Source organism: Populus alba, chromosome 18 (genome assembly GCF_005239225.2).
Source record: "Populus alba chromosome 18, ASM523922v2, whole genome shotgun sequence".
Classification (NCBI taxonomy): Eukaryota; Viridiplantae; Streptophyta; class Magnoliopsida; order Malpighiales; family Salicaceae; genus Populus; species Populus alba.
Genome location: NC_133301.1, coordinates 14,694,854 through 14,717,589, shown reverse-complemented (window position 1 = coordinate 14,717,589; position 22,736 = coordinate 14,694,854). Strand labels below are relative to the sequence as shown.

At 33.9% G+C, this 22,736-nt stretch overlaps 2 protein-coding genes across 8 annotated transcripts; one reads left to right on the top strand and one right to left on the bottom strand.

Moving 5' to 3' along the window:
- The first annotated feature begins 6,671 nt into the window (after positions 1 to 6,671).
- LOC118039557 (protein SMAX1-LIKE 4) lies at positions 6,672 to 11,041 on the top strand. The gene is made up of 3 exons (XM_035046282.2): positions 6,672 to 8,261; positions 9,035 to 9,248; positions 9,356 to 11,041. The coding sequence occupies exons 1-3, from the start codon at positions 7,003 to 7,005 to the stop codon at positions 10,931 to 10,933; spliced, it is 3,051 nt and encodes a 1,016-aa protein (XP_034902173.1). The 5' UTR covers positions 6,672 to 7,002; the 3' UTR covers positions 10,934 to 11,041.
- Positions 11,042 to 14,591: 3,550 nt separating this feature from the next.
- Positions 14,592 to 22,332, bottom strand: LOC118039558 (protein TRANSPARENT TESTA 9). 7 transcript variants are annotated; one of them, XM_035046283.2, is made up of 21 exons: positions 22,061 to 22,332; positions 21,741 to 21,792; positions 21,541 to 21,617; positions 21,312 to 21,445; positions 21,132 to 21,228; positions 20,971 to 21,028; positions 20,282 to 20,390; positions 20,052 to 20,175; positions 19,781 to 19,967; positions 19,328 to 19,635; positions 18,966 to 19,054; positions 18,816 to 18,889; positions 18,352 to 18,462; positions 17,649 to 17,714; positions 17,016 to 17,153; positions 16,672 to 16,792; positions 16,514 to 16,585; positions 16,347 to 16,405; positions 15,895 to 16,054; positions 15,480 to 15,646; positions 14,592 to 15,219 (listed from the first exon to the last, which is right to left on the bottom strand). In XM_035046283.2, the coding sequence occupies exons 1-21, from the start codon at positions 22,111 to 22,113 to the stop codon at positions 14,890 to 14,892; spliced, it is 2,586 nt and encodes an 861-aa protein (XP_034902174.1). In that variant the 5' UTR covers positions 22,114 to 22,332; the 3' UTR covers positions 14,592 to 14,889. The 7 variants fall into 7 exon arrangements, 6 of the variants coding, with proteins under 6 accessions (XP_034902174.1, XP_034902176.1, XP_034902175.1 ...); XM_035046285.2 differs by having other exon boundaries at positions 16,672 to 16,777; XM_035046284.2 differs by having other exon boundaries at positions 18,816 to 18,886.
- Positions 22,333 to 22,736: the final 404 nt, after the last annotated feature.

Genomic DNA, 22,736 nt, shown 5'->3' with positions numbered 1-22,736 from the left:
AGGGTAATAATGTTCAGCTTCATCTTCGATTTACTAAAGGGTAAGCTAGCATGTGCTCTTCTTTGTTTGTTTGTCATAATATATACCAGTGGATTTTTATTTTTATTTTTCCTGGCCATAAAAAAAAAAAAAAAAAAAAATTCTGTTTAGATTTGAGGCAAGGCCTAATGTCAATTAATGGGCATCAAGCCCATGAGTAAAATATATAGAAAAAAGCTAAATAAATTAGCACCACTTCTATATATGGAAACTCCCTAACAGACAGTCTCCAGAAATCCTTGTCGAGAAAAACTAAAAGTATATTTGAGGAATGTGGTGTAAATTGTGTTTTTTTAGCTCATACACACCCTAGATCACGCACCAAAACCCAACACAAGTATCCATAAACTACAGGAGACTCCATCCATGGCAATTTCTTTGGTGTGTTCGATGTTAAGTTTTAGCTCTTCAATCACGTTAAAGTAGAGCATCTATGTGAACGTTAGATAATTGTGGAACTGCATAAACCCTTGGGGAAAAGAGTTTTCAAGGGTCTAATCGCTACAATGGAAACTTGTGAGAACAATATTGCATAACTTTTTTCTTGAAGGACCAAAGTGGAACCTTATGTGAAATATAAGCATAAATTCTCTAGGGGCAACAACCCTCGTATGATTTCCTAACCCATACATACACGTACCGACTCGCAATTCAGCAATATTCAATTAATTTCACAACCTAGTTTTTTATTCGATTGAATTAGATCTTCAATATATTATAATTGACTCAAGTTAATCTTTCTATCTATATTTGTTAATTGACTGATCAATTTTATCAAGAACTTGACATTTTATAGTCAAGATTTACAATGATTTTAGATGAGAGGACTGATCATTTGAATTATCTCTTCATTGATTAGCTAGAGTAGGGACAAAAACCAAGCTCAAACTTCGCATGGCCGGTCTTGGTATTGACGAGGACATTCAATTCGGGCATAAAGAAAAGTTTTGTAATAATTTCATAAAATTTAAAAGGGGTTCCAACATCAAATCATGAAATGGTAAATGGATGGATATTAAATCTTATTAATGCATAGTCCAAAATCATCCAATGATCGCAGCTTCATGAGCACGAGCACTTTATTGATTGATATTTTTTTTCAAAGCAAAGCAAAGCAAAATGGGATGAGGTCATGAGTTGATATTGATTTGTAGTACTGCTAATTAAGTGGTCTTGCTTTTATCATGTGGGCCTCGATGTCCCATTTAATGTAGCCTGTGATTTAATCCCTTTTCTCCCTTTGTTGAATTTTGGTTTTGAAAATTGCAAACCAAATCATTAGGACTCCCAAAGATGACACAAAAGAATTACGCAATCTCCAATTAATTTCATAAAGGGATACCTTTCTTCCAAGATGAGAAATTCTCATTCTTCACCTCCTCTTGATCATCACCAGCTTTAAACCTTGAAATATTATGCCCTAATGATTTGAACACCTGCCCCTCAAAACTAGCCCTTTTTCTCAATCAATACCACGATTTTCCTTGGCAAAAGGAGCATTGATAACCCAACTAGCTAGCTATATGAACCTTATGTATCGTTCATTATACAATGGATCAAGAATGGTCCTATGAAGCTCACAATCATGAGAAATGCAGAGATTATAAAAGTTATTAAAAGGGTATTTATTGCTAGTATTTATTAGCATTAATTGTTTTTTTTTTTTTATTAGCATTAATTGTTACCCTTGGTATATAAAGCTTTTTACATGAAAATGTTAGCCTAGGCGATATTTATGACTTTGACCGGCTGAGACCCATGTTTGAATGCGTGTTGTTTTTCTACTTTTTTGACCGAAAAAACAAAAGGTTGTTTTAAAGGCCTGAGGAAGTGTGTTCTTTGTACAAGAGCACAAAAATTGACGAGAAAGCAGGATTTTGTGCTCGTTAATTATAAAAGTTTTCATGTGTTCCACGATGAGGATTAATATAATTAAGTAGCATTTGGATAGAGATTAGATGACCATTTGGGTTTGATTTTACAAGGAAGATCTTCTAAATTTGAAAACATAATACTAAAAAGATTTTCTTTTGTCAGCAGTCCAACTATTTTCAGACCAACTTTTTGCAAGCTGATATTAAGTGGTTTTGGACGAGCTATGATATTTATACTTGTACATTTATTTAAAAAATAATAATAATAATTGTTTTGGACTCAAAACTAAAATAATAATAAAAAAGTTAATTACTAGTTTTTTTTTTATTAAAATCATGTTTGAATAGTGTTTCAAGATAAAAAAAAAATATATATAAAAATAATTTAAAATATGTTCGGTTAGAGGAACAGAGATAAAATATAAATATCTCTAAAATAATTTTAAAATAAATTTTAATTTTTTCAATGAAATATATAGAAACACATTTTTAATCTCTCCTCAATATATTTATTGTTTTTTATCTTAAAATAATAATAAAATACTAAATAATTCCATATCCCATCAACTAATACAGAGAACAAGAACATGATTTTTTGGCTTCATGAATTTTGAATGTGCTTTTTTCCAAATACTTTAAACAGAAGCACTGTTTGGATGGTGGCGTAGCACTCTGCAAATTTCTTTTGGCTCCTTTTAATGCAATGAAGACTTGGGAAAACAACCCTTGAATCAATCTTTTTACGTCCTGTATAGATGCTGTTCTTGGAAGTCTCCCCGTTCAAGTTTTCTCCTTGCTCAAATTCCATTTTAAATAAATTAAAAATATCTGTTTTCAATCATTTTTTGGGTAAAAATCGAGATTAAGATAGTGTTTAGGGCTACATTTCTATCTGTGTTTTGTAAAAATTTAAATTTTTGTTTTTTTTTGTTAAAATTGAGTACGGTTTATACTTTTTGGATCGTTTTAATGTGCTGATGTCAAAAATAATTTTTAAAAAAATAAAAATATATCATTAATATATATTTCAGCACGAAAAACTATTTAAAAAACAATCATTATTACATTACTAAACATACTCTTACATCCTATGAGGGTGGTATAAAATCAAATTAAGGAGAAAGTTTGTTGACGCTTTCTACGGGCTTCACAAAATTGTACACAGAAAATTTATTTGATGGGCCCTACAACATCTATAAAAATAAAATTCATTCTATACTTAAATCAGTGAAGTGATTGTATAGATAACAATAAAAGTAATTATTCTCTACATTTAAATATTTTTAAAATTTTATATTAAATCTATAGATATGAACTTAAAGATATAAACTCTCATCTTTTTTAGCCTCTTTATACCCTAAAAAGATATGTTTATATAAACTTTTTTAAAATAAATATCTTAAGAAATATCTAAAATATTTAATATAAATATCTTATAATTATATAAATATCTTATAAATATCTAATTAAGTTATAAGATATTTAATATAAATATCTAAGGTATTTATAAATATATTTATGGAAATGTGTATATTATATAAAAAAACTTGTGTAGTTTTTTCATGTAACATGGATAAAAACCTTAAATTGATCATCTAGATCCAATCATACCATAATTAACCTGCTATTTGTTTACACTAATGTAAATATTGAGTAATTAATCATGCATGAATAAATCTTGAGGAGATTAATGTTTTTGATGTGGCCCCATTAATTCCCTTGTTGATTAAACCTCTAATTTAATTCGTTTTGTATGGTAAGATATCACCATCACATTCCACATCACCCAAAAGCTTGAAATATTCCTTATGAATAACTTATTATCTGTCTACTTCTAAAAAGCTAGCTCTGGGGATTCTCATCTTATATAATAATGTAGCTATAATGCCTAGGTTTTTTTTTTTTTTTTTCATAATACTGAGCTACTTTATATATATATATATTTATATATATATATATATATATATATATATTTGGTTATAAAATATTGTATTTTCATGCTAACTATATGTTGCCATATGGTTGTTGGATAATTAGAAAATTTCACTTGAAAAACAAGAATTAGGGTATATTACATCATGATCAAGGGAGTTCAAATGACAACCCCCTCCAAAAAAAAAAAAATCCGTGAAGTTCTTATGAAATGATTGGTGATAGCAGTAACTATAACTTTTTCCGTGGATTCGAGGTTTGCTATGTATTATTAAACCAGATGGGTAGTAGTGGTTCAATCTAAAATCTAGTTCACATACAGTTTTGAAAATATTAGATAAAAATTAACTTGGTTCATTACAATTGATATAGTTAAAATCTAGTTTGATTTTTTAAAATAATATTATTTTAATTTAACAAAAATAAAACATTCAAATGATGTCATTTTGGGTTGATTCAAATTACTCTATCTAATTTGTATTACAAATCCTAAACCGAGTCATGAGATGTGATGGATTTTATAACTTTGGATTTGAATACTAATTTAAGTATCGTGCATTTATTTATTTATTTATTTTTATTTTATCTATTAATAAAATATTTATTTAAAAATATTAGATCGCATAAAAAGGTGGAATTGCATATAAAAGTTCATTGTATATTAAAGAGTTGTTTGAAAATATAATAATAATTATTTTTTTAATATATTTTTTGTTCAGAAATACATCAAAATAATACATATTGTTTTAGAAATTATTTTTGATGTTAGCATATCAAAAAATAATTTAAATAAAAAATATATTATTTTTTAAAAAAATTTAAAACGCAAAAACAAATGTGTTTTAAGACCCACAATATCCCAGTACAATTGAAATTTCTTTCATATTTTTCATAAAAAAAAAAACCCATTAGTTTGGGGTTGATTCAAATGTGTTTTAAGACCCCGCAATATGCATGAAGCTATATATATGCTGAATTAGCAAAGCAATTAGATAGTGAAAAATTACCCACAATTTTCTACCATCTGTAAATTACTATAACACAGAATATTACAGTTACTGAGCAAAAAAATAGAGGAATGATGAAAGGCATAGATGCCTGTTCCTTGATGTCCAAGCATGGACAGCCATAAGAACAAAATAGGGAAAAGGATAAGAAACCTATCAAGTATATTTCTTGATGTCCAAAGACACATACAGACAACCAACAGTAGTGCGTGTTTCTTTCTTACATGAACAGGATGTGAACATTGTTGTCTGTAAGCACAGCAGATTTCTGTGTTTTTACCTCCTTTTTTTAGCAAATTAAAAGACCATTTTTTCCAAGAGGGTTGCTTGCAGTGTTATTAAACCCTGCACTTAGTGACATGTTGGTTCTTATATCTTATTTCTGTCGGGTCTTATATCGAACTAGAAGGTTAACCCAAGATCTGATTTGATTTTTAAAAAAAAAAATTAAAATGGTTAATGTTTTATTTTTTATAAAAAAATATCCTGAAACGATATCATTTTAGCTGGGTCACGAGTCAGCTGGTTCTTATAACCATGGGTGTTGGAAATGAGATGAGATTAAGACAAAATGACATTGCAGGGTGTAGGGAAGGGAGTGAAAGAGAGCTGAAAAGAGCCAATAATGCGATGTAGGATAGGAGACAGAGGGCTGCTTTTTGAGTACTTTGGGAATAAAATGCTGTCTCTCTACGAGGATTGGCGTGAAGAGAGAGACTCTCCTTCTTTTCCTTTTCTTGATAACTAAATATTTTTATACAGGCAAAAGATGATAAACATGAAGAAGAAAATAAAATCATCCTAAAAAAATAAAGAAGAAAACAATTTCCTTTTTATCTCTCATCGCAGTCTAGCCTTCTTTTAATCCAACTTTTCTCTTTACTACTTTTTTTGAATTTCTGCTGGTTTTGTCTGTCCATTCAAAGAAGATGATGTGGAAAAATGAAAGGTAAGCTATCTCTGCCTATGGATAATAAATTTTGAATCCCGGGTCCTTCTTGTGGACTTTTTTTTTTATCCCATGAAGTACTATTGGTTATAAAATCTGAATTGGTCTATTAAATCAACTTTATATTTAGCGTTAATCCACAATTTAATTAAGCGATTAAAAACTTAATAATTTGAGTGAAATCTCATGACTTGAGACTTTTTCAAAGTCAGGTTTTAAAATTATTGAAATAACAGATGTAAAGGTGTAAACTTTGTTGCTAATTATAAATAAATTGGTGTTATTTTGATAGTTGTCAAGGTGTGCTAGTATACTCTCCTGTTTAAAAAAAAAAAAAAAAGAGTACTAGAAATGCTGTTATCCTAAAATACAAGACAGTTTTCCTTTGAGGAATAGCAGTCTTACAGTTTTGGCTCTTGAAATCTTGTTAAACATGTAGTCTTATTCCTGTATTGATTAATATTAAACGCACCCACATACAAATTTTTCTTGAAGAAGGTAAACAATGTAAGAAGAATTAGATTGAAATCTTCTTTTTGCAGCTTTTGATCGTCTAGCTGGGGAGAAAATTTAGTATCTTGTATATTTATAAGTCTATCATGCATGGCATGCCACTAAATTTTACCACATGATTTTGATATTTGCAAGTCCCAACAAAAAGAATATGATTGTTAAAGGTAAGCCCTTTTCTTTTTTATCATAATTATCACCAAAACATAAATCAAGTGACCTATTAGAGTACCCTTTAGAGGGACATTGGGTGATAAAAAGATGTTGCAGAGGTACTGTTAACTGTTAACTGAGGACAGAGAAAGCAATGAATAAGTGGGAATAAAAAAGAGGAAAAGCAAAAGCTAGATCAGCAGCAAGGAGTATAAAGAAGGTGGAGTGATCTAGACTTGTTCTTCTAAGACTCTACCAAGACGTCTAAGCTCTCCTTTCAAAAAATCTCACTATCCATTTTCAGTTCAAGCCTCAAAACCAGGGTGGTAGTTCTCGTTTCCTCTAAGCACAAGAGAGGAAAGTAACCAGCTTTTCTGTGAGGCTTAAAGCTTTAGGATTTGTGACAAAGAGAGAGGTGGGGGTGGTGTAAGGGGGAGAGAAAACATAAGAAAAAACTAAGGAAAGGGAGAAGTTTGGTCCTGAAAACACACAGGTTTCTTTCAAAGGGGGTGGTGTGGGGGTGGGTTTTAGCTAAGTTATGCGCTCAGGAGCTTGTACGGTCCAGCAGACCCTCACAACAGAGGCTGCTTCAGTATTGAAGCACTCTCTTAGCTTGGCAAGGAGGAGAGGCCATGCTCAGGTCACTCCTTTGCATGTAGCTGCAACCTTGCTGAGCTCAAGAACTAGTCTTTTGAGAAGGGCTTGTCTTAAATCACAGCCTCATCAAACTTCGCATCCTCTTCAATGCAGAGCTCTTGAGCTTTGCTTTAATGTTGCACTAAACAGACTCCCAACAACTCCTGGTCCTTTACTTCATGGCCAGCCATCTTTGTCCAATGCTTTGATTGCAGCCCTCAAAAGAGCACAAGCACATCAAAGAAGGGGTTGCATAGAGCAGCAGCAGCAGCAACCTCTTTTGACTATTAAGGTTGAGCTTGAACAGCTTATCGTATCCATCTTAGATGACCCTAGTGTTAGTAGGGTTATGAGAGAGGCTGGGTTCTCTAGCACTGCAGTCAAAAGCAATATAGAGGACTCTTCAGCTTCTTCTGTGTTTCAGTGTTATAGTACTTCTGGTGGGGTTTTCTCTTCACCTTGTTCACCTTCTGCTACTGAAACTCAAAGAGAAGTCATTAACCCTACTACCTTTTGGCAAAGCCATTTCTTGACTTACTCTTCTGAGCAAAACCCTGCTCTTTTTTCAGCGCAAAAGAAAGTTTCAAGCAACTATTTCACAGATTCTGGTTCTGTGAAGGAAGATATCAAGTTGGTTTTGGAGGTTTTATTGAGAAAAGGAAAGAATGTTGTGATAGTTGGTGACTGTGTATCTGTAACTGAAGGTCTTATTGGAGAGTTGGTGGGAAGGTTAGAGAGAGGAGAGGTTCCAATGCAATTGAAACAAACTCAGTTTATCAAGTTTCAGTTTGCACCAGTTTCTTTGAAGTTCATGAAGAAACAAGATGTGGAAATGAATCTCTCAGAACTGAAAAGAAAAGTGGATTCTCTTGGTGAAAGTGGGGCCATTATCTATACAGGAGACCTGAAATGGACTGTTGAAGAAACTTTTGTTAATGGAGAGGTATCTGTTTATAGTCCAGTTGATCATCTAGTCAGAGAAATCGGTAGGCTACTCTCTGAATATAGTAGCTCAAACAGAAAAGTATGGTTAATGGCAACTGCAAGTTACCAAACATACATGAAGTGTCAGATGAGACAACCTTCTCTTGAGACTCAATGGGCACTTCAAGCTGTCTCAGTTCCTTCAGGTGGACTTGGTTTGAGCCTCCATCCATCCAGGTAACTTCCGGCACCTCTAGTGTCATCGTCACCGTTATTATTATTTTATCTACATATCCATTATTATTTCTAGATAGAGAAATACATAAATTCTCCGTTGGTTTTCATCAATTTCTTGAAGCTCTTTATTTTGTTTTTGTACTTTTCTATCTGTGCATCCCTTTATGGTCTGAATGAGGCAAAAAAACACTGTGAAAAGCATGGTTAGGTGGCAAGACAGGTCACAGATATAGATCATTGTCCTTGTGTTACTTTGTTTTGTCAGGATGTATACAGCAACTGCATATTGCAGATTTTTCTTATAGCAGAATCATTAGAAAAGAAAAGGGAAAAAAAGTAAAAATGAAAGGTTTTCAAGGTTGCACTTTGCTTTACTTTTTGGTTGAGTGACTTTAAATTTGATCAGTTTCATTTCTTTGAAGGAATGTAGAGGTAGAATTCATTCATTTTGAACGAAGATCTTAGTCGATACTTGATAGAGTCTAGACCTAAATTTTCTAGTCAACTTTTTCTTTTTTTGACTTTTTAGCCTATTTCGGTTGCCTTTTTTTATATTCTTATAGCACTGGCTCCTGTGTGTGTGTGTGTGTGTTTGACAACCCAGCAACCTTGAAACATTTACTAATAGAGGAATGTTTGAATTTTTTATTGGCCCAAGACAAGATAGTAGCAGCTTAACTGTTCTGCATTTGTTAGTCCACTTTGCTGTCTACCCTCAGCTTGGTTAATTGTGTTTATTAATGGATTTTGTGTAATGAACTTGTTAATTTCAGCATCCATGATTCAAGGATAAAGTTCTCCCATAACCCATCTCTAGTCCTGGAAACAAAGCCATTCATTAATGATGGCAAGGAGGAAGAGGATAGATTCACTTGCTGTCCAGAATGCAACTCTAATTATGAGAAAGAAGTTCATTCACTCAAATCAGGACAGCAGAAACATTTGCCTCCTTGGCTTCAGCCACAAGGCACAAATTCCATTCAAAAGGTAATGCAAAGATGAGGCCTTTCTGTTCTATAACAATCTGAGAAAACAATATATAAATGAACTTATCAAGTGGATAATCTATATAATATCTTTATTTAAATTTTCAGGATGAATTTGTTGAGTTGAGGAGAAAATGGAACAGATTGTGCCACAGCCTACACCACCAAGGAAGACAGAGCAACTTGAACTCAACTTTGTATAGCAATCAAAGCCTGCTTGGAAAAAATTTCTCATTTGCTTCATCATATCCTTGGTGGCCAAGCCAAAACAGCTTCCTCCCAGATTCAAATTCAATTTCCTTCGGAGATTCGGCTTTGAAGCCTAACCACAGCTCCAGTTATGTGCCTAAATTTAGAAGACAACAGTCGTGCCATGTTGAGTTCAACTTCGTTAATGGTACTCAGAAGAATGAACCAGGTGAACCAAACTTGGATTCTCTAAAGAATACTGAAGGCAAGGAAGTAAAGATCACCCTTGCTCTTGGCAATTCTTTGTTTTCTGATATAGGCAAACTGGGAAGTGGTCATTTGTGCAAGTTGCTGAAAGAGAATGTGCCTTGGCAATCTGAAACCATTCCTTCAATAGTGGATGCTTTGGTTGAATCCAAGTCAAATGAAAAGGACACTTGGTTACTGATTCAAGGGAATGACACGTTGGGAAAGAGAAGATTGGCGCTCGCAATTGCCGAGTCTGTATTAGGCTCTGCTGATTTGTTGCTACACTTGAACATGAGGAAAAGAGATAATGAGGTGACCTCTTATTCCGAGATGCTTGCAAGAGCCTTAAGAAACCAAGAAAAACTTGTTGTTTTTGTGGAAGATGTTGATTTGGCTGAGACGCGGTTCTTGAAATTCCTTGCTGATGGATTTGAAAGTGGAAAATTTGGAGAATCAAGTAATAGAAGAGAGGGAAATGCCAGCCAAGTAATATTTATTTTGACTACGGGTGACTCCAACATTTATGAAGACAGGAAGATGGATGATTCTGTTATCCAGATGACACTGAAGGTGAATGAAATGAGAAATGCTAGTTTTGGAACACCCAACATTGACCACAAGAGAAAAGCTGAGTGGGAGATTTCAGGCAAGTCTAAGTCTCCAAGAGTCGATGAAAAGGAAAATGCATCTTGGTTTCCTGATGAGAATGGAAACAAGAAGAAAGACTTCTCAAGGCAGTCAAGTTTCAACACCCTTGATCTCAACCTGAAGGCCGATGAGGATGACGAAAGCGAGGGAAAACCAGGGGAATTCAGCCCCATTTCAAGTGATCTGACTCGTGAGACCTCATCTGATCAGCTTAGTCCAAAAGGGCTTCTTGATATGATCAAGAACCGTTTTGTTTTCGATCGAAATCAGGCTCATGATATAGAGATGACAGAGGTTTTGTCATCCAAGATCAAGAGACATGTTAATGAGGTTTTTGGGGATCAAAATGGGGTATACTTTAGCATTGAAGAGAGGGTATTAGGGGAGGTATTAGAAGGGTCGGGTTCTTTTGTGAATAGTCAGTTTGAGAAATGGCTAAAAGGCATCTTTCAAACAAGCTTGAAAACAGTTAAATTGGGTGGGAAAGAAGAGGGTATAGGTGTTAGGCTTTGTTTTGGATTCACTAGTGATAGAGTTTTTGAGGATGGGTTCATGGGTACATGTCTCCCCAAGAAAATCCAAGTCTCTTTCATGGACTGACTGGCTAGCTAGTCTCTTTTGTAAAATCCATCATCAAATGACATTGCATCACAATGTCCTTGTGTAACTTCTAATTTTCTTAATAGGATGTGTTTTGTTTCTTTTTCTTCTCCTTTCGCCCTTCTCTTGCTACATCCCTGAGATCCATTTCACTAGCAGATAGCCAGCTCTGTCTTCATTACCAGCATCTGAATTCCCTATCAGGATATCAACAAGTCCATTGTGCAGGAAATGCAAGCCTGGACCAAGCAAAACACACACACACACACACTGTGTTATATTGCCTTCTGCAGAAAGAGCATCTAGCTAGTCACTGAATATGCCAAACTGTGACTAAATGGTATGTTGTCAGCCTTCAAGTTTCTCATTCTGGGCTATATTTTAACCCGATTCTGGATTATTCAATCTCTTTAAAATCCTCCAACTATTCAAACTTCATGGTAGACTGGAAAGGTGCTCTCCAAGACACCAGTCCACCTTAGCCTATTGTCATCTACAAGTCTAGAACATGCATCTACAGGCTAGTATAAGACCAAAGATTTCAATGGCTGAGGTTAGATAGCAGAGCTCTTCCACTTGTTTTCTGGGCCAAAAGAGGCAAAGAGTGGCACTCCTCCAATAAGAAATCTTTGAACAAGTGCTTAGGTCACCATGGCACTTGCCTAAAGCTTCTTTCAAGATCGTTAATTTGACACTCCAAGTCTCCTGGCTAGTGAAGGCACAATTCCATAGCTAGTGAAGACACAATTCCAGCCTGAATCCTGCCCTCTAGTTATTTTTTTCGAGGAGAATGCACTGGGCCAAATCAAACACTTAATTAATTCCGTCAAGATAAGCCTATCATGCAACAGAACCGTTCAACTTGAATTGTATTCTCAGCATCCATCAATTATTGCTCCATATAAAACACCACGCAATGATTCATTCCTCATCACAAACTTAATTAATCATAATAATGAGATGATAATGAAGGAAAAAGAAAGGGAAAGGAGTGACCATGCTGCCCAAGCAATGATGAGAAAATTGACACCCCAAGAACCTAAACAATTAACTTAAAAAACATATCATCTAATTGTATAAGATTTTATGCACAAAGTGGAAGGTTTTTAGCATTGAAGATGTGGAACTCACTCACTCACTTGGAAAGGTTTCTTAATTAAAAAATGTTATCCTAGTTATTTTAATTTTCCATTTGTCTACTCTTTTGACTAAATTTCATACTATCAAATATTTCATTTATACAAGTTGGCCTCATAAAACAAAAAAGACATAGTTTTAAAACACAATTTAATGGTTAATCTCAAGGCAGAAATAGGCCACTAGTCAAAGAATTAATTCAAAAAAAATTTAAAAAATAATAATTAAAATAATATTATTTTTATATAAAAAAAAAAGATTAACTATTTTTTTTTTCTGGTTGATTAGATCACAAATCAACATGGATTTTTAACTATTTTTAACTGAATTAATTTTTATTTTTAATTTTTTTCAACTCAAGCTAGTTTAAATTTTAAATCAATCATATTCAGAATCAACCCAATCCTTTAAACTAGATCCAATTACGTTTTACAGGCACAAGAACAAACCTCGTTCCCCACTAGAAGCCAATTACTACACTATTTGCTTAAGAAATTCATTGTACTTTGTCTAATTTGATGCAAATTTGAATTTTTTTTTTTATTAAAATTAAGTTTGGTTTGTACTTTTTGGATCGTTTTGATGTGCTGATGTCAAAAATGATTTTTAAAAAATAAAAAAACATCATTGATATGTATTTCGGCATGAAAAACTATTTAAAAAGCAATCGCTACCACACTAATAATAATAAGCGAAGATATGATTGCATCAAACGGCGGGAGTGGGGACTGTCTTCCTGTGGTAGAACATACAATTATTTCATCTCTATATGCTTTTTTTTTTTTTTTTTAATCATTGTACAACTTAATTCAGATAAACACAGCTTTAGAAAAGCTATCAAGTGTCCTATGATGTTAATTAAAGAAGAAAAGATGGGGTTTGTTGTAGGGTAATGATGGAAATTTTTTTTTGTCCTTGCTATTGCTTTTAAACATGCTATCGATTCTTAACATCCTCCACTACGGTTCTTCATGAGGCTTGATTGGAGATGCCTTTGTATTGCTTGCCCACCTCCATTATATAATAATAATAATAAAAAAAAAGTACGCCTATGGATACGGGAAGTTGTGCTTGTGCTCAAGTATTTCTTCTGTTATGTATAAATTATGAGGCCATTTAGGAGTTTTCACCGCCACCTGCGAACGACTGGGAAACAAATTCTCCTCCGGTTCCAGATGGCTTAAGCCCCGGCCCTCCGACGAGGCTGTGGAGAGAGGATGCTTTCAACCCTTTAAAAATTAATTTTTATTATACTTTCCAACATATTTTTAATTTTTTTTTTAAAATGTTGTTGGGAAAAAAAAAAGTAACAGTTATGTCAAAAGCTATTCATCTAAGTAATTATTTATAGTACATAATGACTCCATTATTTACGAAAGCTTAGATATAAACCACAACCCATCTTAGCGAGTCAGCTTTGTGACATGTCAATTAAGGGTATGATTCAGACATAATCAGTGGAAAAAACCCGATCTTGTTTTTTTAGACAATAATTTTGGCTTCCCTTAAAAAATAAAGGGAAAAAAACCCTACTATCTGAGCCTTAAATCAAATTGATCCCCGAGATGGGTCTTATGGCTATGCTACTAAGATATCTTATTGGGAAAAAAAAGAAAAGAAAAAAGGAGTAACATAAGATTCCTAAAACGCTAGGAGTTTCTTTCCCTAGTGAAATTAGAGTTATGTTTTTTAACATAGTTATAAGAACTCTCCCTATGAGAGAAAACTAGCCTGATAAAATTTTTATATCACTGTACATCAAATCAACCAGGATAATCATTATTATTAAAATAACATAGATTTTTTTTTTTAATTCCTTGACACGATTAAATTTACACCAAATTAAATAAGTCAATTAAATTAATAAAAACTCCTATAAATTAAACAACTTTTATTGTTTTATCTGGTCAATGTTTTTTTATTTAACTTCAAACCCAACCAAGATCAGACTCTGAGTCGCAGGTTTCTCTTATCAACTAAATAGAAGAGACCAGGTTTAACAACAGTGTTTCTGGTACATCACTTTCCGAGAATCCTCCATTCTAGATGTTCGAGAATCCGAGATACCAAACAGGTTTAACCTGGACATATGGCATCTGCTAAAGAAGGCAGAAATGCTTAAAGCACAATGAACAGTCAAGATAAATAAGGGCCAATGGGGAGCGAATATCCATGAATTTTTGAAGTTAAATTGTTGGCATGCCTTGAACACATGATGTTTTATGCTAAAGAAGTCTATTCCCTTTATGACCCTTCTAGTTCTGTGGAAAATCATCTCTGGGGCTCATTTACTGATCTGGAGCACTTCTGATAGTAGCAGCAACCTCAAAGGTGAGAAGGACCCACTAATTCAACGGGTGAGATTCTTTCGTGAGGTCATTCCGGGAAAAGTTTTTGGTAAAATTAGCATATCAATATCTAAGCTGATTTTAGAGGAGGGTTAGGGTTAACATCCAAGAATGAAGCTTTAGGTTAGCAAACATTATGGGATTTAATGAAGCTGTAACATGCACTCTGAATATCAATAAACAAAAGCTTTTACTATAAAATTGCCTCAGATATACACTAATGTTACACGATACAAAATTCAGAAACAAAAAAATTGAGAAGCCTAGGGTTAGAGGCTAAAGAATGTTAGAAAAAGGCCACTAAATTCATCAAATCAAGGCAAAGGAAGCTCGTATACAAAGAATGACTTAATTGGGGTGTTAATCTATGTTATCTACTGTTTCCATATAAACATATATGTTAGGGTGAGACCGCATAATAAGTTCCCACTCAAAGCATACTATTACTGAGAACTCAAATCAAGCAGGAACTTACGATGAATTGGAAGGTGTTTGAGTTGATGAGGAAGCCTCAGAAGGCTGTAGAGAAGTGTCTGGTACATCTATACTTCCTTCAATGTTGAGCAATGAATTTAGTCTTCTCTTGACTTCACTGCTTTGCAGATCAAACTCCTCAATAATCATCGACAACGCAGTCTTGCAAGATTCGTCATCCCTGAATGCTAAGGTCCATCTCCCATCAACCAGGGCTTTTGTCTTAGCCTTCCCATGAGTAATGGATTTAGCAGGATCCAAAACAGGCAAAGTAGATGGACGGATCCGCAAGTGTAACCATCTTGAATGCTTCTCATCAATTGTAGGCTGATGACACAAATCAAGAAAGATAAAGCAATTGTAAGATTAGAATCATTTTGCCAAGGCCCAAAATAGAAGACATGAACAGTATGAATATTAGAAGTCTCTGGTCATATTATTGAGTAGTGCATGCTCACTGAAAAATGAGCTACATGATGCATAGAAAAAAATGTCTCTGCATACATGCCAATGTTATAAGAGAAAAATTCAACAATTTTCACCCAAGCAATATTAAAAAAGAGAAGGCACAAAAAACCCAGACATACATTGGAACCTGCCAGAGGAGCAACAATACGGATGATTCCATAATGCTTCTTCAAGGGTAATTCTTCTGCAAGTAGGATCCACCCAGATGTGCCCACAGAGATTGCTAAAAAGCAAAAATGGCGTTCTTTACCCCTCTCAAATGCAATCCTACAAGGCACGGCATCAACTGCATATGGCAGTGACCAGGGAGATTTAACCAAGAAATATTTTAATCACCTGACTCTCGCAACAAATTTCTAAGAAAATAAAGCCATACTTCAGAAGTTGGAAGCAATAGGTCATATAGGCGAAATCATCAGTTATCAAGGTAAATAGTGCACAGGAATTATCATTGTTATATACCATCACTGTCATTGTCATCATTGTTATTATCATCATCAATTAACCATATCAAATACCAGATGGAAAACTGACCTAGTCTCAACTCGGCACCTAGTTTTGGACCTGAAGCGTCCAGGCCAGCAGTTCTTGCACGGGAATTTTCAGGGATATCACTTGGAAGACAAGTAGGAGGCTGGTCAGGTAAGGCTCTACCTAGGGAGAAAATGTGAAGTTGATGAAGAAGTACAAACACCTGAAATGGAAATGAAAATAAGAAATTAGAAACTGTAAAAGTACAGAAAGAAACACAGCAGAATTCCTACACGATATCTAATTGCCAAATTATGTAGGCTATTTATTCTCAATAATTCTCATAATACAAACTCAAACAGCAGGCCAAAGTCATGCATGTGTGTGTGCATACAGAGAATATCTTTAAGTTCATTGACTCTATAATATCAGCATACACCAGATCTACATCATTCTCAAACTTTATCAATTTGGAAGAAAAAAATAGCTGAGCAAGAAAGAATGCAAAAGCGAACCTTCACCACCTTGCACATTTTTTCACCAGAAATAATTGATGATTCACTGGGAAGAACATCTACAAGTCAAATAGAAACACTGAGTGAATATTAGTGAACAAACTCCCAAACCTGTAATGAATGGAAGAAGAATATCCAAAAACACATCTAATGCACAATAGCATTACCATCAGCAGAGGACTTCTCTAATGGAAAGAGTATGCACTTTGGCTCTTTCGGAGGAGACGAAGCTTCCATTGCTAAAGTGCAAATTTAATTGGTCAAATACACAAGTCAACCACTTACTCAAAAAGTTACTTGTAACATTCAGAGTTCTACCAAATACCTCTTTTGCACTTTTTCCATTCATCACGTAAGATGGACACAAGTAGATCAGGCCATGTACCTCTGGTCTCCTCAAGAAGATCACATGTGCAATTCTTATAAGAATCCTGTGTATGAGAAGTCTAATGAATCATTACAAAATAATGATATTACTAGATCATCCAAAGAGACACAACAGCATCTACAAATGTAAGACATGCATCATGAAACTCAGTAGCATAAAATCACGATTTCAAACATTGGCTGCAATGTGACAAATACCTAACATCCCATTATGTTGCACTTTTATAACTGGCCATCATGTATGGACACAATTCAAAATATTTATTGGTGAGTATTACTTACTTTGAGTAATTTAAGATGCTGGCTATTGAATTCTGCCTCACTATAAGGAAGTAGCTGACGAAAAAGCCAACCACCATCCCACAATGTCTCCGGAGATATATTTGAACGGCAAAAAAGACTAACCAATGTGTGGAGTACCTGCACAACACATTACATGACTAATCAAGCATCAAGTACATAAAGGATATTTTCCCAAAAGAGGAGCTCATTAACATTTTAAAGGGAATGGAGGTTGAACCATGTCAATTTTCAATTTAGTAAAGAATGTTCAACAAAGTACGATAAGCAAGCATAATTCATGTCTGCTTTGTAAGAGGAACTTCAACTTGCAACAATCTACTTGTAGCAAGGTCCATGTTTGAACGATAGAAGGTTTTGGGACATAATTTCTCACATCATAATTTTTTATAGAAAAAGGTAAAACAATTCTATTTATTTCCTGATTTTTCTTGCTGCCTCAGGCTGCAGCTATCTAGAAGACAATGCATATCACAAGGATTATATACCTCAAGCTCCTGCTGTCAACTAAAGTGCAGGCCAATAAAAATGAAATTTCTATCCCAGAAAATATTCAGATCGATAGGCCACAAATGCATTCAAAGAGCTCACATTTGACTCAAAAAGAAAACGTACCTGAAATCTATGTGCAGAGGGGGTTGTTCCCAACTCCAGAGAAGAGCATGCTACTCCATACTGATCCTGTTATATATTATTTAAAGGAATAAGAAAACAATCATCATGTGGAAATGAAAGTGTTTTGTTTCCTCAAAATAAGATAGGAAGTAACAAGCAATATCAGAACAGGATAAAAACTTTGTGGAACAAGTGTAACCACATCGCAATAAAGGAAATTCTTAATCATAATTACTTTTCAAAAAGAATAATTGATAAGCATGGATATATCAGTAGTGAAACAGTTTGATTCCACAGAGAAGAGGGGCATTGCATGTCTAAGTTTGATGATGATTAACCGGAGTTGTTGAATAAACCTACATCTATTCTGTGCAGTAAAACCCTAGTTTTTCCTCAAAAACAAAAACAAAATATTCTGACAAGCAGGGTACAACAGCAAAACAACACAATACTCGCCGCATTAATTCAAACAGATGCTAAAGTAATCATCTGCCCTGCAACTAAATCAGTTTTGAATTTTAATCTTATAAGCAATCAAAATATTAAGTCCTAATTATCTACTGTAATCCTTCACATATTACAACAATGTTAAGACATGATTTCAATATAACCAAGATTCCATTTTTTTCCTAGATCTCGTTGCACAAGATCCACCATTGCTAATATTTCTTTCGAGGGAGAGAAAAGGGGAAGGAATCATTACCTTTAGAGTTTGTAGATGGCCATCAAGCTCACAATTAAATTCATCTCTTATAGAGCTGCTTCCTAACGAAAAAAGTTGATCTTCCCGTGAGTCCTCGCCAACCAATGCTTGCTGCAGAGAGGAGCACAAACCGATTAATTTACACTTCCTTAACCAATCAACAAGTAACAAGTTTCACCAAATATTAGTTTAGATTAGAAATAACAGGATCTTGAAGCCCAAGCATTAGAAAAAATTAAAATCCATGCTATATTGGCAAATACACAGCTATCTTAGAGCTGCTAACAGTTAATCACTGAAAGTTGTTGACAATATCTAGCTAATAACCACAATTCGAATTCACAATTTAGTCGAAAGAAATATGAGATGCATATTGTTTACCAAACATGAAGTGGGAAAAAAGAACAAATAAGAAAGTATCCCAACATAGCTATCACAAGGAAAAAAATATATTCATAACTTACCAGTAAGAGTTTCTTGTGTTGCTTGCGCTGGGGGAGAATTCCAAGAGCATCTAGCATTATTTCATCTAATTCTACTAAAAGAGATATCCAATAAGATAACAGCAATAGAAATCAGTAGCAACAGAAGCTGAATAATTCCAAAAAGAAAACCTTTTGTTTGCAACAACGTAGCCAGCATGCTCAAAGAACCCAGAACTTGAAGATCATCTCCAACTGTAATATATGAAAGCAAAGCATCCCTGCAAGTATTACATGGATCAAGATAAAATTGGAAGGGATAGCAAACAAAGGCTGAAAAATCAGAAAGCTAGTGAATCAGAAACTGCAGTTCAAGTCAAGCAGCAGCATTTAGAAGGCAGGCAGTGCTCAGTTAGATATTCAGTTGGGCAGAGAAAGAAAACATTCTTGTCATTTTATAAAGCAAACAACAAAGAGTAGACTAAAATTGGACAGTGAGGGAGGAGATTGAAAATAGAAAGAGACTTAGTACTTCAGAATTTATTAATCTTTACCTCAAAGTTGAATGAGAAACACCTTTTGAGATAATGTCTTCAGTACGAACTTGGGAAGAACTAGACAAGCTCTGCATGATCTGTTTTGAACATCCATTCACCTCAATCACATTCTCATTTTCTGGCTGCTGGATTTCATGCACATGATCAGGCACATAACCATTGAGTTTAGTTTCAGAATCTGCAATGAAAGCCTCCGGTGAACAGAAAAGAGCAGCAGCAATGGTATTTGCCAAATCTTTGATTTTAACTATGCGTAAGATGCAACAGAGCAAATATAGAGAAGTGATAGCGCCAATCTGAATATCCTGAATTCACAAGCTATCAGAGGTTAAGTAAGAAAAATTTGTATTCCAAAGTCAAAAAGTGCATCAGCAGACTGTTAAAAGCCCTTGAGCTCAAAGGGAAAAATTAAAGAATGAATAAAAGCATGAAACAAGAGCAAGTTCATACATTAGCAGCATCCAACTGCAAAGATGGAAGAAGCAAAGGAAGAATCAAAAGTTGCATAATTTTGTCTGTTATTAATCTCCCAACATCAGGAATCCCTGCTGAAATAACATCACTAATATAGTAGAGATCATCCTCTATTTCATCCACAGCAGCAAGAATCGCAGTGGTTGTATCTGAGTCTGGGTTTCTGCCTCGGCAACCAAACAACAATATTTAGGACTAAGTAGTTTCAACTCACTGTGATATAAAGTTTTAATTATCCTACTCTTACTTTAGAGTTTCAGAGACCAATCCATTTAGATCAATGCACTGCTTTCGGAAATAAGTAAGCAAGTTTGAAAAATAATCAGCATGAGGGGCCTTCACAACAAATCTATTCACAGATTCATCTCCAACTGAAAACCAAGAGGAAATAGAAGAAAACTTGTTCAGTTTACAATATACCATTGAAAGAAAAACAGTTGGAGCAAAAGGAGCAGGGATAGAATAACACCTACTCACCATGATAGACATTAAGTGTCAGAGCACGGACTGCAGTACGGATCATATTCTCTTCATGGAAAGCAAACCGTATAGCCTCAACATACAGTGGAAATGAAACAACTTCTTCCTACATGCACAAAGCAGTAGAGGAAAACATCAATAAGCTATACCATGCACAGAGATGGCTTGATTTCAGATATAGCCAACAAGTAGAAATTAAGAAAAACATGAATAAGTGCGTGAAAATAATATAGCTAAAATTGATGCAATGTTTAGGCCAGCAAACAACAACCCCAACTAGTTGGGAATTGAGGCTTTGCTGTTGTTTATGCAGCTAGCCATGCATTGCTTGTCAGCTTGAACCACTTACAATCAGCCAGGTGCCCTAGGATTTCAGTTTCTGTAGTTCTCAACAACATATAATACTCAAAAGCACTATATAGTGCTGTTCAAGTGGACTGTTGAAAGTGTCAACGATATGGTAGACTGCACGGGTATGCAATTGTTCACATCTGTAAGTGCAGAGACATGCTACGGGATTTCCCTCATCAAATACATACTCAACATCAAATCTCAACATTATCTTTATTTATTATCAATTTCAATATTCTTTGAACCTTCAGGCACAAGCAACATTTAAAATACACAATAAGGAAAACAATGGGATCATGCAACAAAAACAAAGTAGAAAAAACAGAAAAACCTACATTTTGTGTCTTCACGAACAAAGAAATTGTGTTCTTGTCAAGCTTCACACTTATTGCCCTTCACGAACCGCAAAACATGTTGTTAGAAGATCATACTCAACACAAATTACCAACATAACAGTCAATTACCACCAAAACAACTTAAAAAGCACAAAACACACCTCAAGAAAGAAATGTAGTAAGACAACAACTCCTCATTCTTAAAATCAAATGCATAAGTTATCAAAAAATTAATATGCTCATTACTGAACAAATAATCTGCAAAAACAAAAACAACTTGTTAAACAAATCCAACATCCTCCAAAACAAACAAAATTCAACACTTCAACAACCAAACTCACATATTGCGTGCTCGGATTTTAAATTCTGAATCATGATGCTCATCGTTTGCAGCAACTGACGTGAAACTGAAACAGTTCTACTAACCTTTAGTATCCTCACAAACTCTCCCATTACTTGCCTTTCCATAAAAAACCTACAAAGCACAGAATAACACTCAAAATTCATGAAAAAATAACAGAAACCTAACCTATGGAAACAAAAATTTATACAATTTTTTATCAGTCTTACTCAAAATAGTTTGAATCATGCTGGTCTCCGTACGTTATTAATTCCGATATCGATCTCAACGCCTCTATTACAAAGTCCTTTAACATCATCATCATCATCATCAACAACAACAACAACAACAAAATTCGGTTCAATGAGTGTAAAATTACAAAAAAAAAAAAAAAACTACATTGATTTTTAATTAAGAATTAATTAATTACCTTATTAACATTATTTACAATTTGAACTTTTTGCAGCTGATCAATTAAATATCTGCAAACAAAGTAGACAAAAATAAAAATAAAAAATTAGAATTTCGTACAAAAGATTGTCGAATTAAACAGTAGACAGTGACATGTTTTACTAATAATTTGAAAAAAAAATAAAGAAAAATAGATGCAATTGACTAAAGAGTGTAAATTCCTTGAAAAATCAAAAGCGAATTGACTGTTAAACACAGTACAATAAAAAACAATCGCGCGAAATTGAGAGTAATTGGTACAATAAAAAGAGAAATTAGTGAGAACTAAGAGAGAGAGACCTGAGTTCATCTAAGGAGAAACGATCTCTGGATCTCCACAAGGAAGACCACATGATTTGCAGTGTTAACTCGATCACAGCCGTCAGATTGAGAGAATCATTCGTTCATTCGTCCGAAGCTAATCTCTGAATTTTCCGATATTATCTTTTTCTGATTAACCGAAAAATGGAGGACGATGGAGAGAGAGAGTGATCGGAGGGTGACTGGTGATGGCAAACAAAGAAGGAAAGAACACTTATTTTTTATTTTTTATTTTTTATTTTGGATTTCTGTCTTTGATATCATTTATTGCTATAGTTATGTGTTTAAGACAAGATAGGTATACTTTATATTAGTCCCTATAGATTTCCTAATGTTACAGTTATATCTCTGTATTCTTAAAAAATCCAATGCCAATCATAATAATTAATAGCCAGTTTTTTTTATGAAATTTAAGTTGGTTTTTTTAGTTTTTTTATACTATTTATTTGAGTACAGATGCTAATATTTTATAACATATATGAATGAAATTATAATCACATGGTAATGATTTATGTGTTTATATTGAAATGTCATGAATTTGATTTTTAGCAAATATTAAATATATTTGGAAATGTGATAGTTTTTGCGGTAATAATTTAAAAAAAAAGTTTAAAAGTATATAAATTTATGTTTTATTTTTAATTTAAGATTTTAT